The sequence below is a fragment of the Osmerus eperlanus genome, chromosome 7, assembly GCF_963692335.1.
Source record: "Osmerus eperlanus chromosome 7, fOsmEpe2.1, whole genome shotgun sequence".
In the NCBI taxonomy this organism is placed as follows: domain Eukaryota; kingdom Metazoa; phylum Chordata; class Actinopteri; order Osmeriformes; family Osmeridae; genus Osmerus; species Osmerus eperlanus.
In genome coordinates, this window is record NC_085024.1 from 12,755,318 (window position 1) to 12,774,607 (window position 19,290).

At 47.1% G+C, this 19,290-nt stretch overlaps 2 protein-coding genes across 2 annotated transcripts in view; one reads left to right on the forward strand and one right to left on the reverse strand.

Moving 5' to 3' along the window:
* si:dkey-22o22.2 (neural-cadherin) overlaps nucleotides 1–10,836 on the forward strand; it is a 107,623-nt gene extending 96,787 nt beyond the window's left edge. The window contains exons 22-34 of the mRNA XM_062464950.1: nucleotides 230–465; nucleotides 1,387–1,664; nucleotides 1,866–2,080; nucleotides 2,758–2,885; nucleotides 3,103–3,230; nucleotides 3,555–3,666; nucleotides 4,961–5,141; nucleotides 5,316–5,482; nucleotides 5,591–5,855; nucleotides 6,121–6,301; nucleotides 6,688–6,941; nucleotides 7,929–8,086; nucleotides 8,288–10,836. Coding sequence (XP_062320934.1) covers nucleotides 230–465; nucleotides 1,387–1,664; nucleotides 1,866–2,080; nucleotides 2,758–2,885; nucleotides 3,103–3,230; nucleotides 3,555–3,666; nucleotides 4,961–5,141; nucleotides 5,316–5,482; nucleotides 5,591–5,855; nucleotides 6,121–6,301; nucleotides 6,688–6,941; nucleotides 7,929–8,086; nucleotides 8,288–8,875 — 2,891 coding nt within the window. The 3' untranslated portion in view covers nucleotides 8,876–10,836. The remainder of the gene's footprint in view (nucleotides 1–229; nucleotides 466–1,386; nucleotides 1,665–1,865; nucleotides 2,081–2,757; nucleotides 2,886–3,102; nucleotides 3,231–3,554; nucleotides 3,667–4,960; nucleotides 5,142–5,315; nucleotides 5,483–5,590; nucleotides 5,856–6,120; nucleotides 6,302–6,687; nucleotides 6,942–7,928; nucleotides 8,087–8,287) is intronic.
* A 2,523-nt stretch (nucleotides 10,837–13,359) lies between these two features.
* ccne2 (cyclin E2) lies at nucleotides 13,360–18,517 on the reverse strand. The gene is made up of 12 exons (XM_062464951.1): nucleotides 18,463–18,517; nucleotides 17,528–17,565; nucleotides 17,340–17,415; nucleotides 17,177–17,227; nucleotides 16,583–16,728; nucleotides 16,132–16,267; nucleotides 15,868–16,014; nucleotides 15,647–15,742; nucleotides 15,315–15,449; nucleotides 15,050–15,161; nucleotides 14,602–14,759; nucleotides 13,360–14,387 (listed from the first exon to the last, which is right to left on the reverse strand). The coding sequence occupies exons 2-12, from the start codon at nucleotides 17,539–17,541 to the stop codon at nucleotides 14,280–14,282; spliced, it is 1,179 nt and encodes a 392-aa protein (XP_062320935.1). The 5' UTR covers nucleotides 17,542–17,565; nucleotides 18,463–18,517; the 3' UTR covers nucleotides 13,360–14,279.
* Between the last annotated feature and the right edge of the window lie 773 nt (nucleotides 18,518–19,290).

Consider the following 19,290-nt stretch of genomic DNA (forward strand, 5'->3'; position numbering starts at 1 on the left):
AATGAAGTAGCGTTCAAGCGCTGCGCACATTTTGTTATTCCTGGACACATGCAAACCTGCATAGGTATAAATGCTCCAAAAATGGTCAAATGAAAGATTTACAGTCTCTCTCTCCATGGCATATTTACAACATAGAGGAAACGTTGCATGTTGAACCAATGGTAGTCGGGACACTTGCAGGTGTTATGCAGTCAAGGGCAAAATGTTAACCTTTAACCCTTTTCCTTAGACATCACAGTAGAGGACTTCTTCAGCTGCTCGCCCGGTCATGAGACCAGGTTCTCCCGCCTGCGTAGCCAACTGGCCGAGATCCTCCAGACCCAACAAGATAATGTCCACGTGTTCTCCGTTGCCAACGGCAACCGACGGGGCGAACGCGAGGTCAACGTGTGGTTCTCTGCTCACGGCTCGCCGTACTACAAGGCCGAGAAACTCCACGGTAACGTGGTGGCGAATAAGGCAAAGGTGAGAAAGGAAGTTTCTAGACCGTTCAGTTCACTTTCTCAAACAGATTTAAAATCCCCTACGTTGAGGATCGTGGGTAAAATCTCCCTCTCACGAGCACACCGTTAGCATTTTCAAATGGTAAAAAGCTACATTTACTGAGAAACACATCATGAGACTCCCACATTGAGCATGAACACCGCTCTACACTGATCCACTCGTTTACAGTCTCACCCCCACTTACCCAAACAAGCTCTGAACACACACAGACGCATGGTGACACATTGCTCAAACGGTTCTAAATATTTCATGTCCATTTAAGGCATGAGATAGCAGCTGGTGACCCCACTGTCTTCCTCCTTTCATTCGTTTAGGAAGAGAGCAAGATGGGAGAGAATGTCTAAGAGTCTTTATAAAGTATTCAGGAGTCTATAAATCTCAAGCAGTTTTTCACAGTGCGTCAGGCTGCCCGGAGGCAGTTGTTTATATACTGGGACTGTGTCCAGTTGACAGCTTTACTGCCGGCTGTTAGAGTGAAGATGGAACACCTCAGAGTTGCATCTACAAGCCAAAGGACTCTGTCTTTAGTTGTAATGATTCAAACAGGGCGACGGAATACTCTCCGGTCGACCGATTCTTCTCAGTCATAAACACGGCAATGTGATCATTCATGCACTTTTAATGGGAAGTTTGGTAAGACTTTACCTGAAGTTTTGCAGTGCAGTTACATGATGTAGAGCGGTATGACGTTTGTACCCACAATGTTGGGTTCTATATAGCTATATGGATGTCAACTTTGTGTTATCGTAGTAATTTATCCTCTCTCTCTCTCTCTCCCTCTCTCTATCTGTTTCTCATTCTCTCTCCCTCTCCCTCTCTATCTATCTATCTCTCTCCCCCCCTCTCTATCTGTCTCTCTCGCTCTCTCTCTCTCTGCCCTAGTTGGAGGCAGCCCTGGGACTGTCCATCGCCCAGGTTGGGGTGGACGAGTGCCCGTACACAGACTGCAGCCAATCAGGTGGCTGCAGCACCGCCGTCACCTTCAGCCACGCCCCCGTCGCCCTCAACGTCGGGAACACCTCCCTGGTGTCCCTCTCGGCATCCTCAGAGGCCCGCTGCGGCTGCAAGGCCCGGGAGAGCCTGCACCTCGCCTGCTCCTCCTACCCAGCGAACCCCTGCCTCAATGGGGGAACGTGTGTGGACAGCAACCTGGGATACAGGTACTGCTAGTGCCACGAGCACTGGTTAGCATGAGCAGTTGTGTGCTACATCAGCTGTCAGTGGGGGACTTTTTGGTAATCTCATCTCCCTCTTTCTCTCTATTTCCCCTCTCTCTTTCTCTTTCTATCCCCCTCCTCTCTCTCTCTCTCTCTCTCTCTCTTTATGCCTCTTTCTCTATCCCCCCCCTTTCTCAACCCCAGGTGTAAATGCCCCCCCATGTTTGATGGCCCAGAGTGCCAGCAGACCAAGCACACCTTTAGGGGTCAGGGCTACGCCTGGTTCCCCCCCATCAGGCCCTGCTTTCAGAGCCACATCTCCATAGAGTTCCTCACGGAGTCGGCCAACGGGCTGCTCCTCTACAACGGCCCGCTAGGCCCCGCCCAGTCAGGGGAGCAGGAGGACTTCATCGCTCTGGGTGAGGAGAGCAGACAAGGACCTCAGGGTTCTTCAAATATTCTTAAAAGACTACAATACCCATGTCCATACAACAAACACCTTCTTAGTTTCTCAACCGAAAACTGCCATGCCCCCCATAAATACATATTCATGTCAGTTTTCCTGTATGGTGGCCAGTGCTACATTCCCATGGTTCTCTGTCTATGAAATTTTACCCCAGCGTGGCCTTTTAAAGAGCCTTTACATAATCTCTCAGCCTGTCGTCGCATTAACTTATGTAATTATCGAGCCTCGTCTAAGCTTCCTGGTGGGAGGACAGGAAATCGAACATGGCCGCTCCATTGATTGCATCCAAGCATTTTTCACTGCCGTTGGTCAATACAGTGCCATAGAGGTTGATCAGGTCACACAGCACAGGTTTAGTCATACCCACGAGGGCACAAAAACTGCTCAGGCGATGTTCCAGCTTACACAGCAATACGAATATGTGTGTGTTGTGGCCAGCATTATTTGTTGGCGGGGTCATTTTGGCTGATCTAGACAGAAACGAAATGATGTCTAATATGTCCACGTATGTGTGGGTTGTGGTTAGATTATTAGCTGTTGTTTTTTTTTTAAACAGGAAATGAATTCTTTCCAAAGCAATGATACATCGACAATCCCCCCCCCCCCCCCCCCCCTTCATCTTACTTTCAGAACTTCGTAACGGTGTTCCGGTCCTCACCGTCAGCCATGGGTCAGGAACGTTGACGCTCCAGTTTCCGGCACGCTCCACAGTCACGGACCGCCGCTGGCACCGCCTCGACATTGTCAGCGACGGCAAGGTCCGCAGACCACACCTCTACTGTCTCTGTTACTGCTCAACTCAACCTGAACCTTGACACAAACTACTCCATACAAAAGAATGACAACATATCGAGTATTGAACACCATGAGACCAGAAGAAAACTCTGGAAACTTGGAAGTCCATCTGAACTGGGAGAAGAGTATGTGTGTGTGTGCGCGTAACTGAGTGTATTCTGCTGTCTGCGTCCTCTGTAGGCAGTGCAGCTGATCCTGGACCAGTGCTCCGGGGCGGTGGTGAACGAGGTGGAGGGTCTGGGGGTGGAGGTGTTGGAGATGGACCAGTCTGGCTGCAAGACCTCTGGGGAGACCCCCGGCAATCAGAGGTGAGAGGCCACACAATCAGGGGGTATCAGAGAGAGACCAGTCGTCCAGGACAGACCACCAGTAGGGATATATAGACTAGCAGTGTGGACCAGGACTGATGGATGGAAGGATAGAAGAACGGAAGGATGGATGATGGAAGGATGAATTCATAGAAGAAAATATAGAAGAATAGATGAAAGAATTGATAAATGGATGGATGGATGGATGGATGGGTGGATGGATGGATAGACGGTTAGATTGGTGGACGGATGGATGGACAAATGTTATGCTTGCTGGGTGTGTTGGATGTTCATCCCCATGTTCCTCTCCCCCTCCCCTGTCAGGTTCCTGAACGTGTACCAGCCTCTCCAGCTGGGGGGGGTGAAGGAGACCTCCCATCACAGACACTACCGCAGCTACACTGGCTGCATCAGGAACCTGGTGGTGGACAGCCAGGTATTGCAGTGAGACCTGCCTACTTACCTGTCTGTCTGTCCTCCTGTGTCTATCTGTCTGTTTACCTCTCTGTCTATTTGTCTGTCTACCTGTCTGTCTGTCCATCTGTCTTTCAGTCCAGGGGTCTTTCTGTCCACCTGTCATTTTCCTCTGTCGGTATCTCTTACGCTTCGCCCTGCCTTTTCTATGGACTTCAGGCTGTTTCCTTTTTTCATCTTTGTTTCTTATTTCCTGCTCTCCGTCCCTCTCTCTCTCACACTCTGAGGGTGCCAAAACTATCTCCTCTCTCTTTTTCTGTCTTTCATCCACATTAACACTCTCTTCTCCTTTCGCTTCCATTTCCGTCCTCCCGACACATTTACGGGGTTCGTCTTGTCGTGTGGTTTTGCGCCCTCAGAGAGTGACAGGGCGGGGGATCCAGGGAGTAGTTGACAGCTTTATGAGAATAAGAACAGAGCCGGGACTAGATGGAGACTGGCAGCTGTATTAATATACCTGGCAAACGGAGAGAGCTTGTTTCTCTCTGTCTATTCTCGCCATCGAAAACAACTCTGGCCTTGTCCATTTTCATTTGGGTGCGTGTGCCCGTGCTGTGTGCGGTCTTTCGTGGTGGGTTGGGTCTTTTAAGAAGGGTTCTAAAAAGTGCGTGTTCGGTTTCTTTGTTTAGACTACGAAGAGGATTATCATTTGTGTGTGTGCGTGTGTGTGTGCGCGCGTGTGTGTGTGTGCTCTCAGTCAGTCTCTTTGTGTGAGCGTTCCGCTTGCCAGTGGCTGAGAATCCCAAGGGAGGACAGTTGGACAGATGGTTGTTTGAGCGGACACGCGTGAACCGTGGCCAAAATAATACATTCAAAGACCAAGTTAAGAAATAAATCAGAGGAACATCTTTGCTAAGAAGACCGCGTTAAGAACATTTCCACCATAAGCTCCACCCCAAAGCAGATTAGCTGAAGTGCGGTTGACGTCATAGCCTCGTCAATGCTGCAAAATATATCAAGGGGCAGAAATGTGGAATGGGGCCGGTGACCATTTTGGCTCAGACGATTGACCATATTCAGGCCTCTTGGTTGCTTTACAAAAAGGGTGACGTGATGGCAGCCATCTTGGATCAGAGTGTGGAAAATCAAACAGAATCCACCCGGAACACTGCCGGTTGAACAAAGTCTCCCGTGTCTCAAGTACATGTCACCTTGTAAAGCATGTTTTAACATCGACTATTGCCCAACGTGTTCGTTGACAAGTATGCTAATATATTCCCCCCCCCACGCCCACCCACCTGTCGTCTCCCTCCTAGGTGTATGACCTGGCTGCTCCGGGGGAGAGCGTGGACAGCGCCCCAGGCTGCGGCCTGACCGACGGCGTGTGCATGACCGCCGGCGGGCCTTCGTGTGGCGTGCACGCCACTTGCCTGGGCGAGTGGGGCTCCTTCAGCTGTGACTGCCGCCCTGGGTACAGCGGGCACAAGTGTGACAAGGGTGAGGGCAAGATGGCGGCTCTGTGGTGTTGTGTGTTGTGGGCTCGGGCTCTGTTCAAGTGAGACGCGGCTTTGTTGGAAGGCGTGGGAGGTTGGAGACCATGGGTGGGTGTGCGTGTGTGCACATATATGTGTGTGTTAACCCAGTTCCCTTGCTCTGCCCCCCTCCCCCCAGCTCTACCAGAGTGGTCGTTCGACCAGGACAGTATGCTCCGTTACCAGCTGAGGGGCGGCGGCAGCCCTCGCCGCACGCACCTCCAGCTCCTCCTCCGCACGCGCTCCGCCTCGGGAACCCTGCTCTCCATGACGTCCCGCGATGCCAACGAGTTCATCATCCTGGAGGTCAGTCCCCCCGGGACGTCCCTAGCAGGATGTGATGTCATGATGAAGTAGGATCTGGAGCAAAAAGTTGTTTCCACAACCTACTAAATGTGCGTTTGGGCTCCTCAGATTGTAGACGGCCACCTGTCGGTGCGTGCCAACCTGGGCGACGGCTCTCACTCTCTGCAGCTGCCCAGCCAGCGGGTGGACGGAGGGCAGTGGGTGCAGGTCAGCCTGTATCGCCACGACAACGTGTTCACGCTGCGTCTGCAGCAGGGCGGGGGCTCGCGGGAGGCGAGGGCGCAGCTGGGGGGCAGACGGGAGATGGTGGTCCACCCCTCCAGCGTGTTGCTAGGAAACGGGCCCTCCCCCGGGCCTCACGGCGACTTCCAGGGTAAGGATGGATGGATGGATGGATGGATGGGTGGGTGGGTGGGTGTGTGGATGGGTGGATACATGGATGGGCAGATGAATGGAAGGATAGTGCTCTTCTTTCTTTTCTTCCATCCTCTTCTCTCAACCTAGTCTTCCTCCTCTTCTTCTACTGGTCGTTCCCTTGCTCTGTCTGCCCCCTATCTCACAACAGAGGTATTAACACGGCCACTCTACACAGAGTACAATAACTCTCTCTCTCTGCCTCCCCACCCCTCCCCCCCCAGGCTGTCTGCGGGACGTGAGGCTGAACGGCCACGCCCTCCCGCTGGACGGCCAGAGTACGGAGTTTAGCACGGTGCTGGAGCGCAGGGGCGTGGCCTCGGGCTGCCACTCTGACTCCTGCAGCAGCAAGCCCTGCCGCAGCCCGCTCTACTGTGTGGACCTGTGGAGGAAACACCAGTGCAGGTACACACACACACAGGATTAAGCACTTCAGAAGAACTTCAGAAGTTCATTTATAATCAACGTGATTCCCCTTAAGTACAGATGAACTATTGATTCATGGAGGGTTTCATGTTAGGCCTAGTTCAGGCCTCTCACGCACGTGATCTCGCGCATCAACTACACCTGTGTGCCCATAGGTCCATATCTAATAAGGTGGTAGTAGAAATGCTGCACCGACATACACACACTTCCCCCGGTTGTTGTATTATGTGCTGCTGCCACCCTCCACCCTTCCCATCTCCCCCGTGTTGGCTGTGTGTTACTATCATTATTTCGATTATCGATTATTATTATTTGCACACACACTCACAGAACTCAACCCCCTCCTCCGCCCCGTCCTATCCCAGGTGCCCCGGAGGCCAGGTGGTGGTGACGGACGAGCCGTCGGGCCTCCAGCGCTGCGCCCCCTCGCCCTGCGGCCCCGCCTCCTGCCGTAACGGCGGCACGTGCCAGGCGCTGTCGGTGGACAGCTTCCAGTGCCGCTGCGCCGAGGGCTTCAGGGGCCAGCGCTGCGAGGTGGGCCAGGTGAAGGCCCAGCGCCTGGCCGCCCTCAGCCCCAGCTCCATCCTCGCCATCAGCATGTGTCTGCTGGTCTTCTTTGGTGAGTACAGACACGCCAGGGTCGTCCACAGGACCACTCAGAGCAGCACGATATCACTTATTTATGTCAGCATATAAGGATCTCTTTTTTTTATAACTTATTCAAACGTATTTTTTACATAACTTAATGTGTGCCACCCGAAAAAACGAATTGCCTTGCCGTGCCTTCGTTGACATAACTTTTCGGGGCGTTTGGCGGGCGACTGTGTTTGGCGAGCGCCAGTTGAGCAAGAGCTGTGCAGTGTAGAACGAGAACAGGAGACCTTAAAAACATTGTGCGTGACGACTGCACGCCGGTCTCGCCAGGGAAACAGCGGAGGGGTGGGGAGGCCTGCGGGCAATGGGAGGTATCAGGGGTGAATCAAACCGACCTCATGCTATTGATGGAAGAGGTAGGCTTCACCGCCTGGGCTTCACAGTGTCACTGTGGCTTGACGAGGCTTAGTGACGTCCCGGGCCTCTGACGGGTGCGGCTGGAGTACAGGATGTGATGTCATGAGCGACTTTAGGCTGGCGGCCCCTGAGGGGTCCTGCTGCCAGCGCTGTCGGCCCCCGACGCCCACGTCAGGCGGATCCCATCTCCGCGCCGAGAAGAAGAGGGGGGGGGCAGGACGAGAGACGAATAACTTGCATCAGAGACAGGGGAAGTTGCAGAAAGAGACAGAATCAGAGTACAGCTACAACGTGTCAAGCGAGACACCGGAAAGGGAGCTAAGCCAGTCGGAGAGCATCTTCAAGTCGGGGACTCTTCTGACGGGTGAAGATGAGGAGAGAGGAATAGAGCGGTTGCCTGAGGGACAGTTGAGGGCCTCAAAGAATAAGATCAAAGTTAAATGACAGGAGTTGCTACTCTGAAACGAGTTTGTGCTTGCTGTGTACTTGAGTCACACCCTAACTCCCTGTTTCCATTTCCCTGGTATTTCCCCTTAGTATTATGCATTTTTTCATCCATCCCTCCGTTTTTGCTCCTCTTGTCTGCCTCCTGTAGCTGTGCTGGTGGCAGTGACAGTGTGGAACCAGAAGGGCAGTCGCAGTAAGTTCCAGAAGCGCGGCGTCTACCACATCCCGGCGGAGCACGAGAGCTGGGAGGACATCCGCGAGAACATCCTCAACTACAACGAGGAGGGAGGCGGCGAACAGGACCAGGTACACTCACACACACACTCTCTCAAACACACACACAAATGAAGAGGACCATCGATCTAGCCATACATTTGTGGGCGTACTTCCAAGATGTACCACTAGATGGCTGTTTCTGACAGATCACCTAACTGTTATCCTGGCCCATAGTATTTCCCCGGGGCGACAACCCCCGTTCTAATTACGCTGTGCTTCGTGTATGTACAGAATGCCTATGACATCACAGAGCTGAAGAGGCCCCTGTGCTCCAGCCTGTCCCAATCCTCCTCCTGCACCACCGCCCCCCTCATCAAGTCCTCCCAGGGCTCCCAGGAGGAAGTCCACCCGGCTGGGTCAACGTGCAGCTCGGGAGCCCCCTACCTCCACATCCCCCACCACCACCACCACCACCACGACAACCACCACCACACCAGCGAGGCCAGTGACGCTAACGAAGCTAGCTACGCTAACACGGGCTCCCACGGCCACATGGACTTCAAGAGCTACGTGGCGCGCATCATCTGGGAGGCGGACAGCGACAGTCAGGCGCTCCCCCCGGACAGCTACCACGTTTGGTCCGTCGAGGGCGCCGGCTCCTCCGTCGGCAGCCTCAGCTCCCTGGGCTCGGCCATCTCCCACGGCAACGTGGCCGAGGCGGAGGCTGGCCTGAGCCACGACAGGCTGTCCCTGTGGGGGTCAAAGTTCGAGGTTCTGAGCCAGATGTACGAGCGTCCAGGGCTGAATCTGACTTACAGGGATGCGCTGAGTTACAGCCAAAGGAGCCACAGCCAGGACCAGCTGCCCCAGCCTCACTAGGGCTTTTTGGTCAAGCGCTCCCGCCATGCACAGCATAACCCCCCTGACTCGGTGTCTGCCCCCCTCGTGTCTGTGTGAGGTCCGTGAGTGCTGGCTGGTCCTAAAGGAAACAAAGCACAACTGAAAGGGGTTCCTGTTTCTCTGCCATGGGTCTGCATATAAGCTTTACGTAGCAGGAGAGTTTACAGTTCTCAGTACTGATATGGGTTTATTTATTGGGTTTATTTGTCTCTGTGAAACATGACATTGTATTTATTCTGTCTTTGAACTGACATGGGAGTCACGTTTCTACATGTCAGTCCTTTTCTTTTTTTGTAATATATATTTGATCTACTTAGCATCCTTTTGGATTCTGAACCGTCGTGAAATGTTTGTTTTGGGAATATTGTCACTGAAACCAGAGATTCTTTGAGGATATTTTGAACATTCCACCATGACCAAATTATGTGATGAGCATTTCTGTTTGTGCTTTTGCTATACCTGACTGAAATGATATTTCACTAATTCTGTCAAAACCAGATATTTTCTGTCATACTTCAAATGAGTTCTGCCACTTTATTTCCTGTATTTCAGCAGGTTTAGTAAGAAATGTCTATACGCAAAATCTATTTTAGAACTATTTTTTACTTTTCTTTTCCTTTCATCCATGGACCTGTTGCACTAGTGGATGACCGTTTCTCCATTGATACTGCAGGATCCATTTGGCAAAAAAAAAAAAAACTAAAAAGGTACAAATCTTAAATAACAAGAATTAGAAAAGCCTGGTCTTCTCCCCGGGTGATATAAAACTTGATCTCAGTATTGCAAACGTGTATGATAAAATAGAACAGTATGTTTCCGATAGAAGAAGTGACTTATTTTTATACTCAAAAACAGACAGTCCACCCCTTACTCGAGTCGTGTACTGTGTCGGTGTGTCTTCAGAGGGCATGGTGGGCCGAGTGTTCTTTTCTGCTACTTCTAGCTCTATGTTGGTTATGCAGGCGACGCCAATCATTTGGGACATCTCTTCTGTCTGTCGTCTCAGAGACGAGAGGATGCAGTTTCCCCCATGGGGTCGCTGTGACAAAGTCTGATGAATGTATCGTGCTAGTGGAGCCAGGGAATGTCCCCACGGGTAGAGCCTCAACGTTGGGATTGTTCTAGAAAAGCAACCATTACAATCAGAAAAATACTTATGTTGATAACTGTTTTAAATGGGCACCAATTGTAACGGTTCTATGTTTGTTGCCATCGTAGTAGATAGGTTAGACAAGATAACATTGCTCTCCAAAACGGCTTCATTATTAATAATATTGGTCCCTTGGGAGCCCTCGTCTGGCACATAGATCATGTATGTAAAGCAGTGCTACAATCCTACTACAGCTGTTGGGGTAGGCTACAAATGATGACATGGACCATGTTTTGATACACTCTCCTAATTTTGTTTACTATCTCTCCTCTCTCTCTCTCTCTATTTCTATTAACTTCCGATTAAGACTTATTCCACTTCTATTTCATTCTCCCCCCCCTCCCACACACACACACACAGACAAACGTGTTTTTCAGTCTTGTTTGTTGAGCATCACCTCACCCTGTACCCAATATACAAGTGTCCCTTTAAAAATCTGTACTTGAGCTATGCATCTGGATCTATCATGACAGTGCCATTTCAATGCGTTTTTCTGCACCAAATGTGATCTAGAGTGACATCAATCGTGAAAAAGCTTATCTAACAAACAGCTATGCTGATTTGCATCATCGAATAATTAAAACTCGTACACAAATGCACACGCATACACTTGTGTGGAGTCATAGGAAGCTCTTTCCTCCATGAGAACTAGCCCACATGAACTCTGCAAGCCGACTCAACTTTGTCCTTTGTTAGTATGTATATATGATGTACATATGTATGTTTTTTAGCAACCTAACGATATTCCTTTTGTATATGACTTTTAATAAAAACAAGTTTCCCCAAGGCATTTCACTCGGATTTTTGGCTTACTTTCTTCACTTCACTTCACACTAATGAATAAACATGTTAATGGATTAACAAAGTTTCATGGATCATACGGAAATATGATCTTTATGTATGTATTGTAATACAATTCATTCGCATCAACATTTGGCCACAGATATCCAGCATTATGATGTAATAGATTTAAATATTACTACTCTCTTGCTTACTAAGTCATACTCAATTTACAGATGTTTTTAAAGAGCCATATTACAACTTATTTCTGGACAGAATCATGGAGGTGCAGGGCCTTGGTGACTCACTGGGTAGGGCGCATACCATATGTGCTGAGGGCCAAAAGTGGTCGTTCAATTCCGGCTTGGTCCAATTCTGCACAACTTCCTGTCTAACTGTCTCTAGCCCCCCCAAAAATAAAATGTTTTTATATATATATATGCCCCCCCCCCCCCTTCCACCAAAAAAACATGCACCAGGTATAATATACCAACGCACCCAGAAAAAAAAGATATATTCATAGGAAAGCGCAGCTAAACAATATATAATTCTGCGTCAACCATCATACACGTTAATATGATTTTTTGGAAGAAGCAGAGATGTCATAGGTTACCAGCGCTCTCTTGTGGTGGTGCAAAGTTGTTGCACTGTTTAAACCAATGACCCAGTTTTAAGGGAAATCTGCTTCAGAAGTCAGCACATATTTTTACATCTTGTACTATTTATAGTTCAAATGATGTAACTGTTGGAGGTAGTTGTACTACTGAAGTTCTGTATTTAAATATTCAGCTGAGGACAGTTATGCAACCTGGCCAAGTCTTGAAAGTTATGGTAAAAACTTCACACGGAGTTATTAATGTTTAGGAATCACAAAAGTTTGCAAAGCCAATGTTACAAGATACCTCAAATAACAGTGAAAGATTTAAAGTGAAGAAAGTGTAATAAAGTGAATATGAAAATACTCTGCTGTGTGTAGGACTGGATCCTTTTGTTAATGAGTTTTGGAGGAACAGGGATTGAACAGGGTGAAGCGGGGGTTGGGGGGGGGGATTGGCAGCACGTAGAACTTCAGTCTGGGAGGCACACGCTCCCAGGCCAACACAATAACCCCACTCTCTGAGGCCAGCAGCTTCGGTGGAGAAGGCGAGGAGAATGGGGGCATGGCTGCTCTGACATGTCACTGTCTGCCTTGAACCCCACCCCCACACCCTGCCCTTCTCTCTCTCACACACACATACACTGGTTTAACTCCAGAGAGTTGCCAACCAAGCTGGGGTAACTAAACTCAAGTTTATTGCTACTGTTACTGCCAGTACTTTGTGTGGGTACATTTTAAAAGACAGATTAGGTGGCAAATCTCCTGCATTGCTCTGCACTCTCTATGCACTTCAAATATGCCATTTGTCTTGGTTTGGGTGTCGTCTTATTTACTTCCTCGATCCTGTTTCATAGTGTGTCCTGTCTCAACACCCAGCATTCAATTCACATTTTTATTAAAGTAAACATTTTCCTACTTCTCACATTCTAAGGCTAGGTATGTTTACTTGTTGAAGAACATTACTGCCCCCTCCTGCTCTCCACCCCCATGATGTTTCTTTCTGACACACTAGTGGTAAAGGATTCCTCTGTACTAAGTGCCATTCTCTGGCAGTGTTGGGATCCCAGCCCCCATTCTGAAAACTTTCTGGGAAACTTGAAAGTTATAGAAATATGTCTAGATCATGAAAGACAATGTCGTTTGAAATGACATATTCCATAACATACAGCCAATTTTAACATTCATTACTGTGTCAATATTGTGTTGATCTTCCAACCTAGAAGCAAATTGTATTTCCTCTTCCTGTACCCTCACTCTAGCAATTTCTTACCCGTTTTCTGCCGCTGAGGAAGCTGGGGTGTGAGGCCGACACCTCACCCTCATTCAAGTGGTCTTGTCATCCTCCTGATTGACTCGACCCTGTTTTCCCGACCGTAAGTACTGAAAGTTTACAACCGCTCCGATCATTGATCTTGTTTTTATTAGGCTACAATCCCAGTATCTTGATGGTGTAGTCACATTTCCAGTATTATACCAACATTCCTAAATCAAAAACTCATCTCAAGGTTAGACACGTTCTTGAAAGTATGGCTTTAAGAAACGAAAACCACAAGCATCATGTCTGGGTTCAATTTCATTTTATTCATAGATGTGGAAGTCCAAAATAAAAATTACAATTCTGTTCATTTATGTACAATAAAATACACATGCTCTGTGGTTGTATTTATTCACATGGTTCTTTGTGTCCTGCTGTGTTCCACTGAGGGCTACTGTTCACAGGGCGGCAGGACAACATGAGCAGCCATTTGGAGGTGTGCTATGAGGAGATCATGGGTTTACTTTACTTCCAGAAAAGTACATTCACCAAAAAGGCACCTTGGACAGGCTTGGCTAGTGCAGTGCACCCCAATACAAGGTTCATTTGTTTAAAAATATCATAAATACCACTCCTCCCATGAATTAAATATGGTTTGCCTTTGGCAGTGTTCAGAATTCATAGCTACAGACTTACAGTATGCCTACAGTATGAATTTTTTATGCTTAACAGACAACATTTTAATACTAAGGCATATGTAGTATAAACACATCAAGGTTCATAAGATAAAATGATCCACAAGTAGGTTGGTTTCAGAATTCCACCTACACGAGTCAAGTTTTTCAGGAATGTAACAACACTGTTGGAACAGTGACATGAGAACAAGTGAGTCAGTTAAATGTTCGGGGTATGCTCAAAACCTTGTGTGTTCAGCAAGGTTGCAAAGTGTTGATGGTAAACTGTTCAGGACATTCACATGGCTTAGACAGCCATTATTACACAGCTAGCACCAAGACTTCATTAAGTCATATTGTATTGCGGAGCCTTTTCAAGGCATATGGAAACCTCTGCTCTACAGCACAACACGCCTGAGAAACAGACTTTGGTGTAGTACCATTTCACTTTAAACTAACAAACCTTGGTTTCAGAGACCTTGAAATAAAATTAAAATGATTAAATACCTCAGGATTTTCAGCTTCAAGTGACAACAGGTATTCCTGAATCGACTCGTTTAGTCAACTCAAACCAATCCCTGATTCAAGTTCACATGCAGAGCCATGACTCCATTGTATCACAATATATATATATATCCATATTTTTGCCTGTAAAAAAAGCATAAAATAAAACTCCTGGATGAAAGTACTGCATATAGTCTGATATACAGCTTGGTACAAAGCAGAAAACTCATTGAGATACAAGTCATCCCATTATCCGATTGGTCAGGTATGGATTGTGGGTAGGGGTTTCTGAGATATCTCAGTATCTGGTTGTTCAGGCACCAGCATAGCGATTGGACTGTCCCCGTCCCCCTCCCCCCCCTCCTCCTCTAGTTGGTTGGTTGAACCTTTGGCACAAGTGGACGCTTGCAGCTCCTTGCACTTCAGTGACTGGTTGGTTTTTCTGTGCTTTTGGGCGGGGTTAGAATTCCACCAATCCCAACCGGTGAGAGTCTGTCTTTGCTGTCCTGCTGCCTATGGTGAGCGTCGTTCTGCGAAACACAACATTATTAATAATGACAAGAATAAACACGGCCAACTCGTGATTCACTGCCAGTTTAACATTCTGCCAAAAAATGGCTGCCGTGAATTACCAGGGGGAAACGTCACTTAGTTACACTACTGTGGCAGTCAACCCAACACAACTTTGCTTCATAGCGTTACATCCCACCACCCCCACACGGTCATGGCTACAGCCCAACCTACCAGCATGGAGAGGTAGTCCGCGTGGGTCTGGATGTTGTGAAGATCCTCTGGCTTCACCTTGTCAAAGCTCTTGAGCTCGACTCGGGGCAGGGCCCGAACAGTGTCCATGAAGGGGCTCATCCACTGAACGCAGGGCGCTACACTGTCCCATGTCACTCCTGTAAGATCAAACACGAGTGTTACTCAATACAAGGCTGAGGTAAGGAGCAATACATTACTATTATAAATCGTCAACAGTTGGCATTCTCTTAATATATTGGAAAACAAGAATATTCAAACCCATAGTGACTCAGACATTGAGTAATTTAGTTGAGTTATTATCTAGTAGCCTTATATCAGTAACTGATAATACGCCTTTGCCCTGGTATGTATGCAGCAACCTACATTCCCTGCCCAAAGACAATTGCAGGTAGATGGGGGGGGGGGGGGGGTTGCTCCAAATCCTTACCTGACACTTTGTGGACCACCTCATACGAGACGAAGTGGCAGAAGGCTGCTGCAGCCAGTATTCCATACGTGTAGTCCAGGGAGTTGATGTCCAGAATGCACAGGTCCAACAGCTGAAACAAGAATCCAAACAGCATGTTAAGTCGGCGACAAATACGGGTGGCTTCGAAAAGGAGAAATGAGGCAAAGATGGACTCCACAACCTTTTTCAGAGCAGTGTCGGAAGAGAAGATCACGAGGTAAATGCGAGCGTGCGTTTCCCCTACCTGGGTCATCTGTATGTAGGTCTCCCGGGAGAAATGTGGGACCAGGAAGTTGGTGCCGTCCTTCTGGGCCTCCACCTGAGAGTAAAGTTTCAGCCACGACACGGCTGTCTCAGGGCACAGGTTCCAGTTCAGCCCCTGGGGAAAGGAACAGGAAAGACTCAGAACAGATAGTATCTGTACAGCTGCCCGAATGATACCGAACAGGAAAGCATCTTTTTTTTCCCCTCAAGTTCCGTCAGCTGGTTGACTTGATTGGAAAAAGAAAATGTGACGAATCATTGGGATAGGTTGTAAAAGCCAGAGGGTGTGTGTGTGTGGGGTGACAATCTTACCTTCAACATGACAAGTTCCATCTTGAGGATGTCGTACATGTCGCAGGCTCCGTCTGTGACGTAAGCGAATTCGTGGACCTTTGGCGGGTAGATCTCCTGTGGAGAGAGAGGAGTTTAAACCGACAGCCCTTTTACGACGGCAAACGTTTCGAATGCTTTTCAAAACGGGATAGAACACAATTGGGAGTGAGGGGGGGGGGGGGAATCAAAGACAAATGTACCTCAATCTTCGAGGCGATGAAGAGGGCGGTGATGCCTATGAGCTGCAAGCAGTCCTTGTCCACGTTCTCCTGCGTCACCATGAAGCGGTCGAAGAAGTCCTGAGCTAGGTAGGCAGTCTGCCTATGCAGGCAATACACCTCACTCACCTACATGCGCAAAAAAGGGCAACGACACATTGGTGGTTGAGTGCAGCCATTTTGGAATGACACCACTTACAAAAGTGGTTTATTAGAATAGTGTGATTTCGAAGCATAGCCACGTACCTCAAAGAGCCAGTCGAGTAGAATGGCTCTCATCTTGAGCTGCAGGTTGGGGTGCTGCAGAAGATAGTCTTTGTCGTGAACATACTTCAGGTCCTTGTTCAGCATCTTGATCCACATGTCGTCAGAACTGGCCCAGCTTCAAGGGAAGGGAAGAGACACGTAGATCAGTTGAATTGTACCGTCATGAGAATAGGGAAATACTATATGCTAAACATGAATCTATCGGAAAGCTGTGCAAGCGAAACAGTGGAGCCATATACATGAGGGGGGTAGGATATGCAGCAGAACCCATCAGGGTTCTCAGTAGTCTAGTCACGGGTGGGGGGGAAGTGTATCGAAACAAAAGACCTAAAGGTGACTGAACAAGGGAGTGCTACTCTATTTAAATGCAAAAAAAAAAAAAAGCAGAAACAGTTGTTTGAGAATTCAGATTTACAGACAGCCACACTACCTGAGACAAGGTAGAGGTGATGGCTTGATGAAGATATTCTTGAACCTAAACTGCTTGAAGCCAGACAGGTCAGCCGTTGGTTCTAGCTCTTTGTGTGGCGTTTCAACAAGGGCACATGGGCTGGCTCCCTCCTTCGACCACGGATTCTAGAGGAGAAATGCATGATTTCAATATGTCTTCTTGGTAACTAGTAATTAAAACATGCATGTCTTAGTTACCACCACAAACACTGTAAAACTGAAAAACTAATCTAGTATGCATAGAAAGAAAATGTACGAAGCACGATTACAGTAAAGTTGTCAGTATCGATGCTAATTAACTGGACGCATGCCAAACAATGAATACAATGAGATTTCATTGGGATTAGGCGGGCGTTGGTAAAAGGGAGGGACAAAAATGCTGGACCCGTCAAGAGCCCGCGCTGACCGACCCACTGACACAGATCTCATAAGCAACACAAACACTTAAAAACACACTTTTGATCATGTACTCTGCTAGCTCGTAGATGACGAGCTGGAATGTGGCGATATTAATCTTGAGATCGCATACATAATGCTTCAGCAATGATGGACCATCTGCAAAAGCACAACTAACCTGTATTTCATAGCTTTGTTTCTTCGTTGCGGATGGCATCTTTTTGGATGGCTGAAAGTTAAGGAACAATTAAATTAAGCAAAACTAGAAACTACTTGCTAAACGTTGATAGTGAAACAAGTTGGCAAAAAAAAAAAAGCCAAAATGGATGATTAGAACTAACCTGGGACTTTCTTTTCCTTGTGACCCTGTTTTGTTCTGGTGCGTTTTCATCTCTTGCTTGCAATGTGAGGCGACCACTAAAATGCAATTGGTTTAGACATTAGTTTGTAAGGCTACAATTTGTGGCAATAACAACTTAATAAAAATATTTAGTCAACATACGACGCATAAGAGTCAACTCGTCCATACCTGCGTCTAGACATTGTCGATTGAACGTTTTAGTTGAACTGAAAAGATAACAAGAGTAAGTTATTCATAGAGTTTGCATTGTCTTAGAAATGGCATTTAATAACACTCGTATACCAAAACACATCTAAAATAACATAGCTAGCAAATGCATTGCGCTCATGACTTTTACCGCCGGTAAAAACTAGCTGCAGGAAAGAGGGGGTTGTGATTAGTTGCTTCCCCATTTTCTTCTAAATATACATACACTGTTGCCATCAGACTGTTTATATTTTCATCATGAAGACAACATTTGGTAGTGATAACTATTGTTTAAAAAAATAGTCAAATTGCAATAGATGTGATCATCTGACATAATCCAAGTACGCGCCAATTTATACAACCTAAGCGGGAGGATTTCAAATCAACAAAGTTGGTTAGCTAAGAATCCATTAGACTTCCACTCAAAATTCAGGATTTAAAATGACTTGACGGCAAGCGGTGAAACTAACTTAAATCATATAGTGTTGGTTAAAATAAGTATGGTATTAATCCGATATCTAGCCAGCTATCAGAATCAGCCTCAGTCAACAGCAAGATACTAGTAGTTGCACGACAGAGCAAAGTTTATACGACAATGTTCTAGTATGTAGGTTGCTAACTTAAACGAGATACCTTTCGTGTCAGATGTTACGATTAACCATCTACTGTACAAAATCTTTCTGGAACTAATAGCCTGTATTTTCAAACAGCTGCCCGCCTGGGTCATAGTCTAGCTAGCTAGCCGCTAGCTCTGAACTACTGGATGGCCATACATCCAGTTTACAAAACTACGAAACGAAGGGTAAAATAACGCTTTGCCAATAAACAATGAAGGACTCCCTACAACAAAAATGGATTGTCATTTTTAATCGGTTTTCTGTCAATATAGAACAGCAAGAGTATATTGTGCGCCTTACCTGGTTCAGCAGAAAGAATCAATGAATGGATCAGCTGGCGCGCCGGCGCCAATCTTTTTATCTGACCAGTCTATGGCAACTGCGCATGTGTGTTCCCGGTTTATTTAAAGGCGCTAAATGTTCAAAAAGGAATTCTAGTTCATATCAGTAGACAAGGAAACATTGGTCAGACCTTACCCTACCGTCAGTTGAATTTAAAAAGATGTATTTGGTCTTATGTTGGCTATCCTCAGAATCGCGTTTGACTGGATGGTAGTTGCATAGTGAGCGATGGGTTTACTGGCTTGTTTTATATATTAAAACGTGTTTTTTTTATTTTCCGGTTAATCCTAAACGATATCTTAGATATTTAAGTAACATATAGTATAGTTTACGTTTGTGATTATCATCTGTACTTGGCGATATCTCTCAGTTTTATCTGTCTTTAAAACACTTCCGTATTATACATCCATAAATGGGAGGGCTTTGTCATTCTCTAAGCCAATAAGAAGAGAGTTTGAAGAAACAGCGTGGCCTTTCCTTCAAAATGTAAACAAACTGAAGGATGACTGCACCGTGGCAAGTTTAACGGAATTTCGCAGCATTCTTTTCTAGGCTAGCTATCGGCCGCACAACGTTGGACAACCACCAGTCCTAAAATGTTTGTGCTGTCCAGCTTTCTGTGTCAAATAACGTGTTGTCTTATGTGGATTATAATTTGACGTTTAAACACTATATCGGGACCAGAACTAACATAATCATAATATTTGCACACATATTTTCTTCATGATACATCTTTATTGTATCTTATATTATTATTTATTGTAGTGGATCATTCTGGTCCTCTCG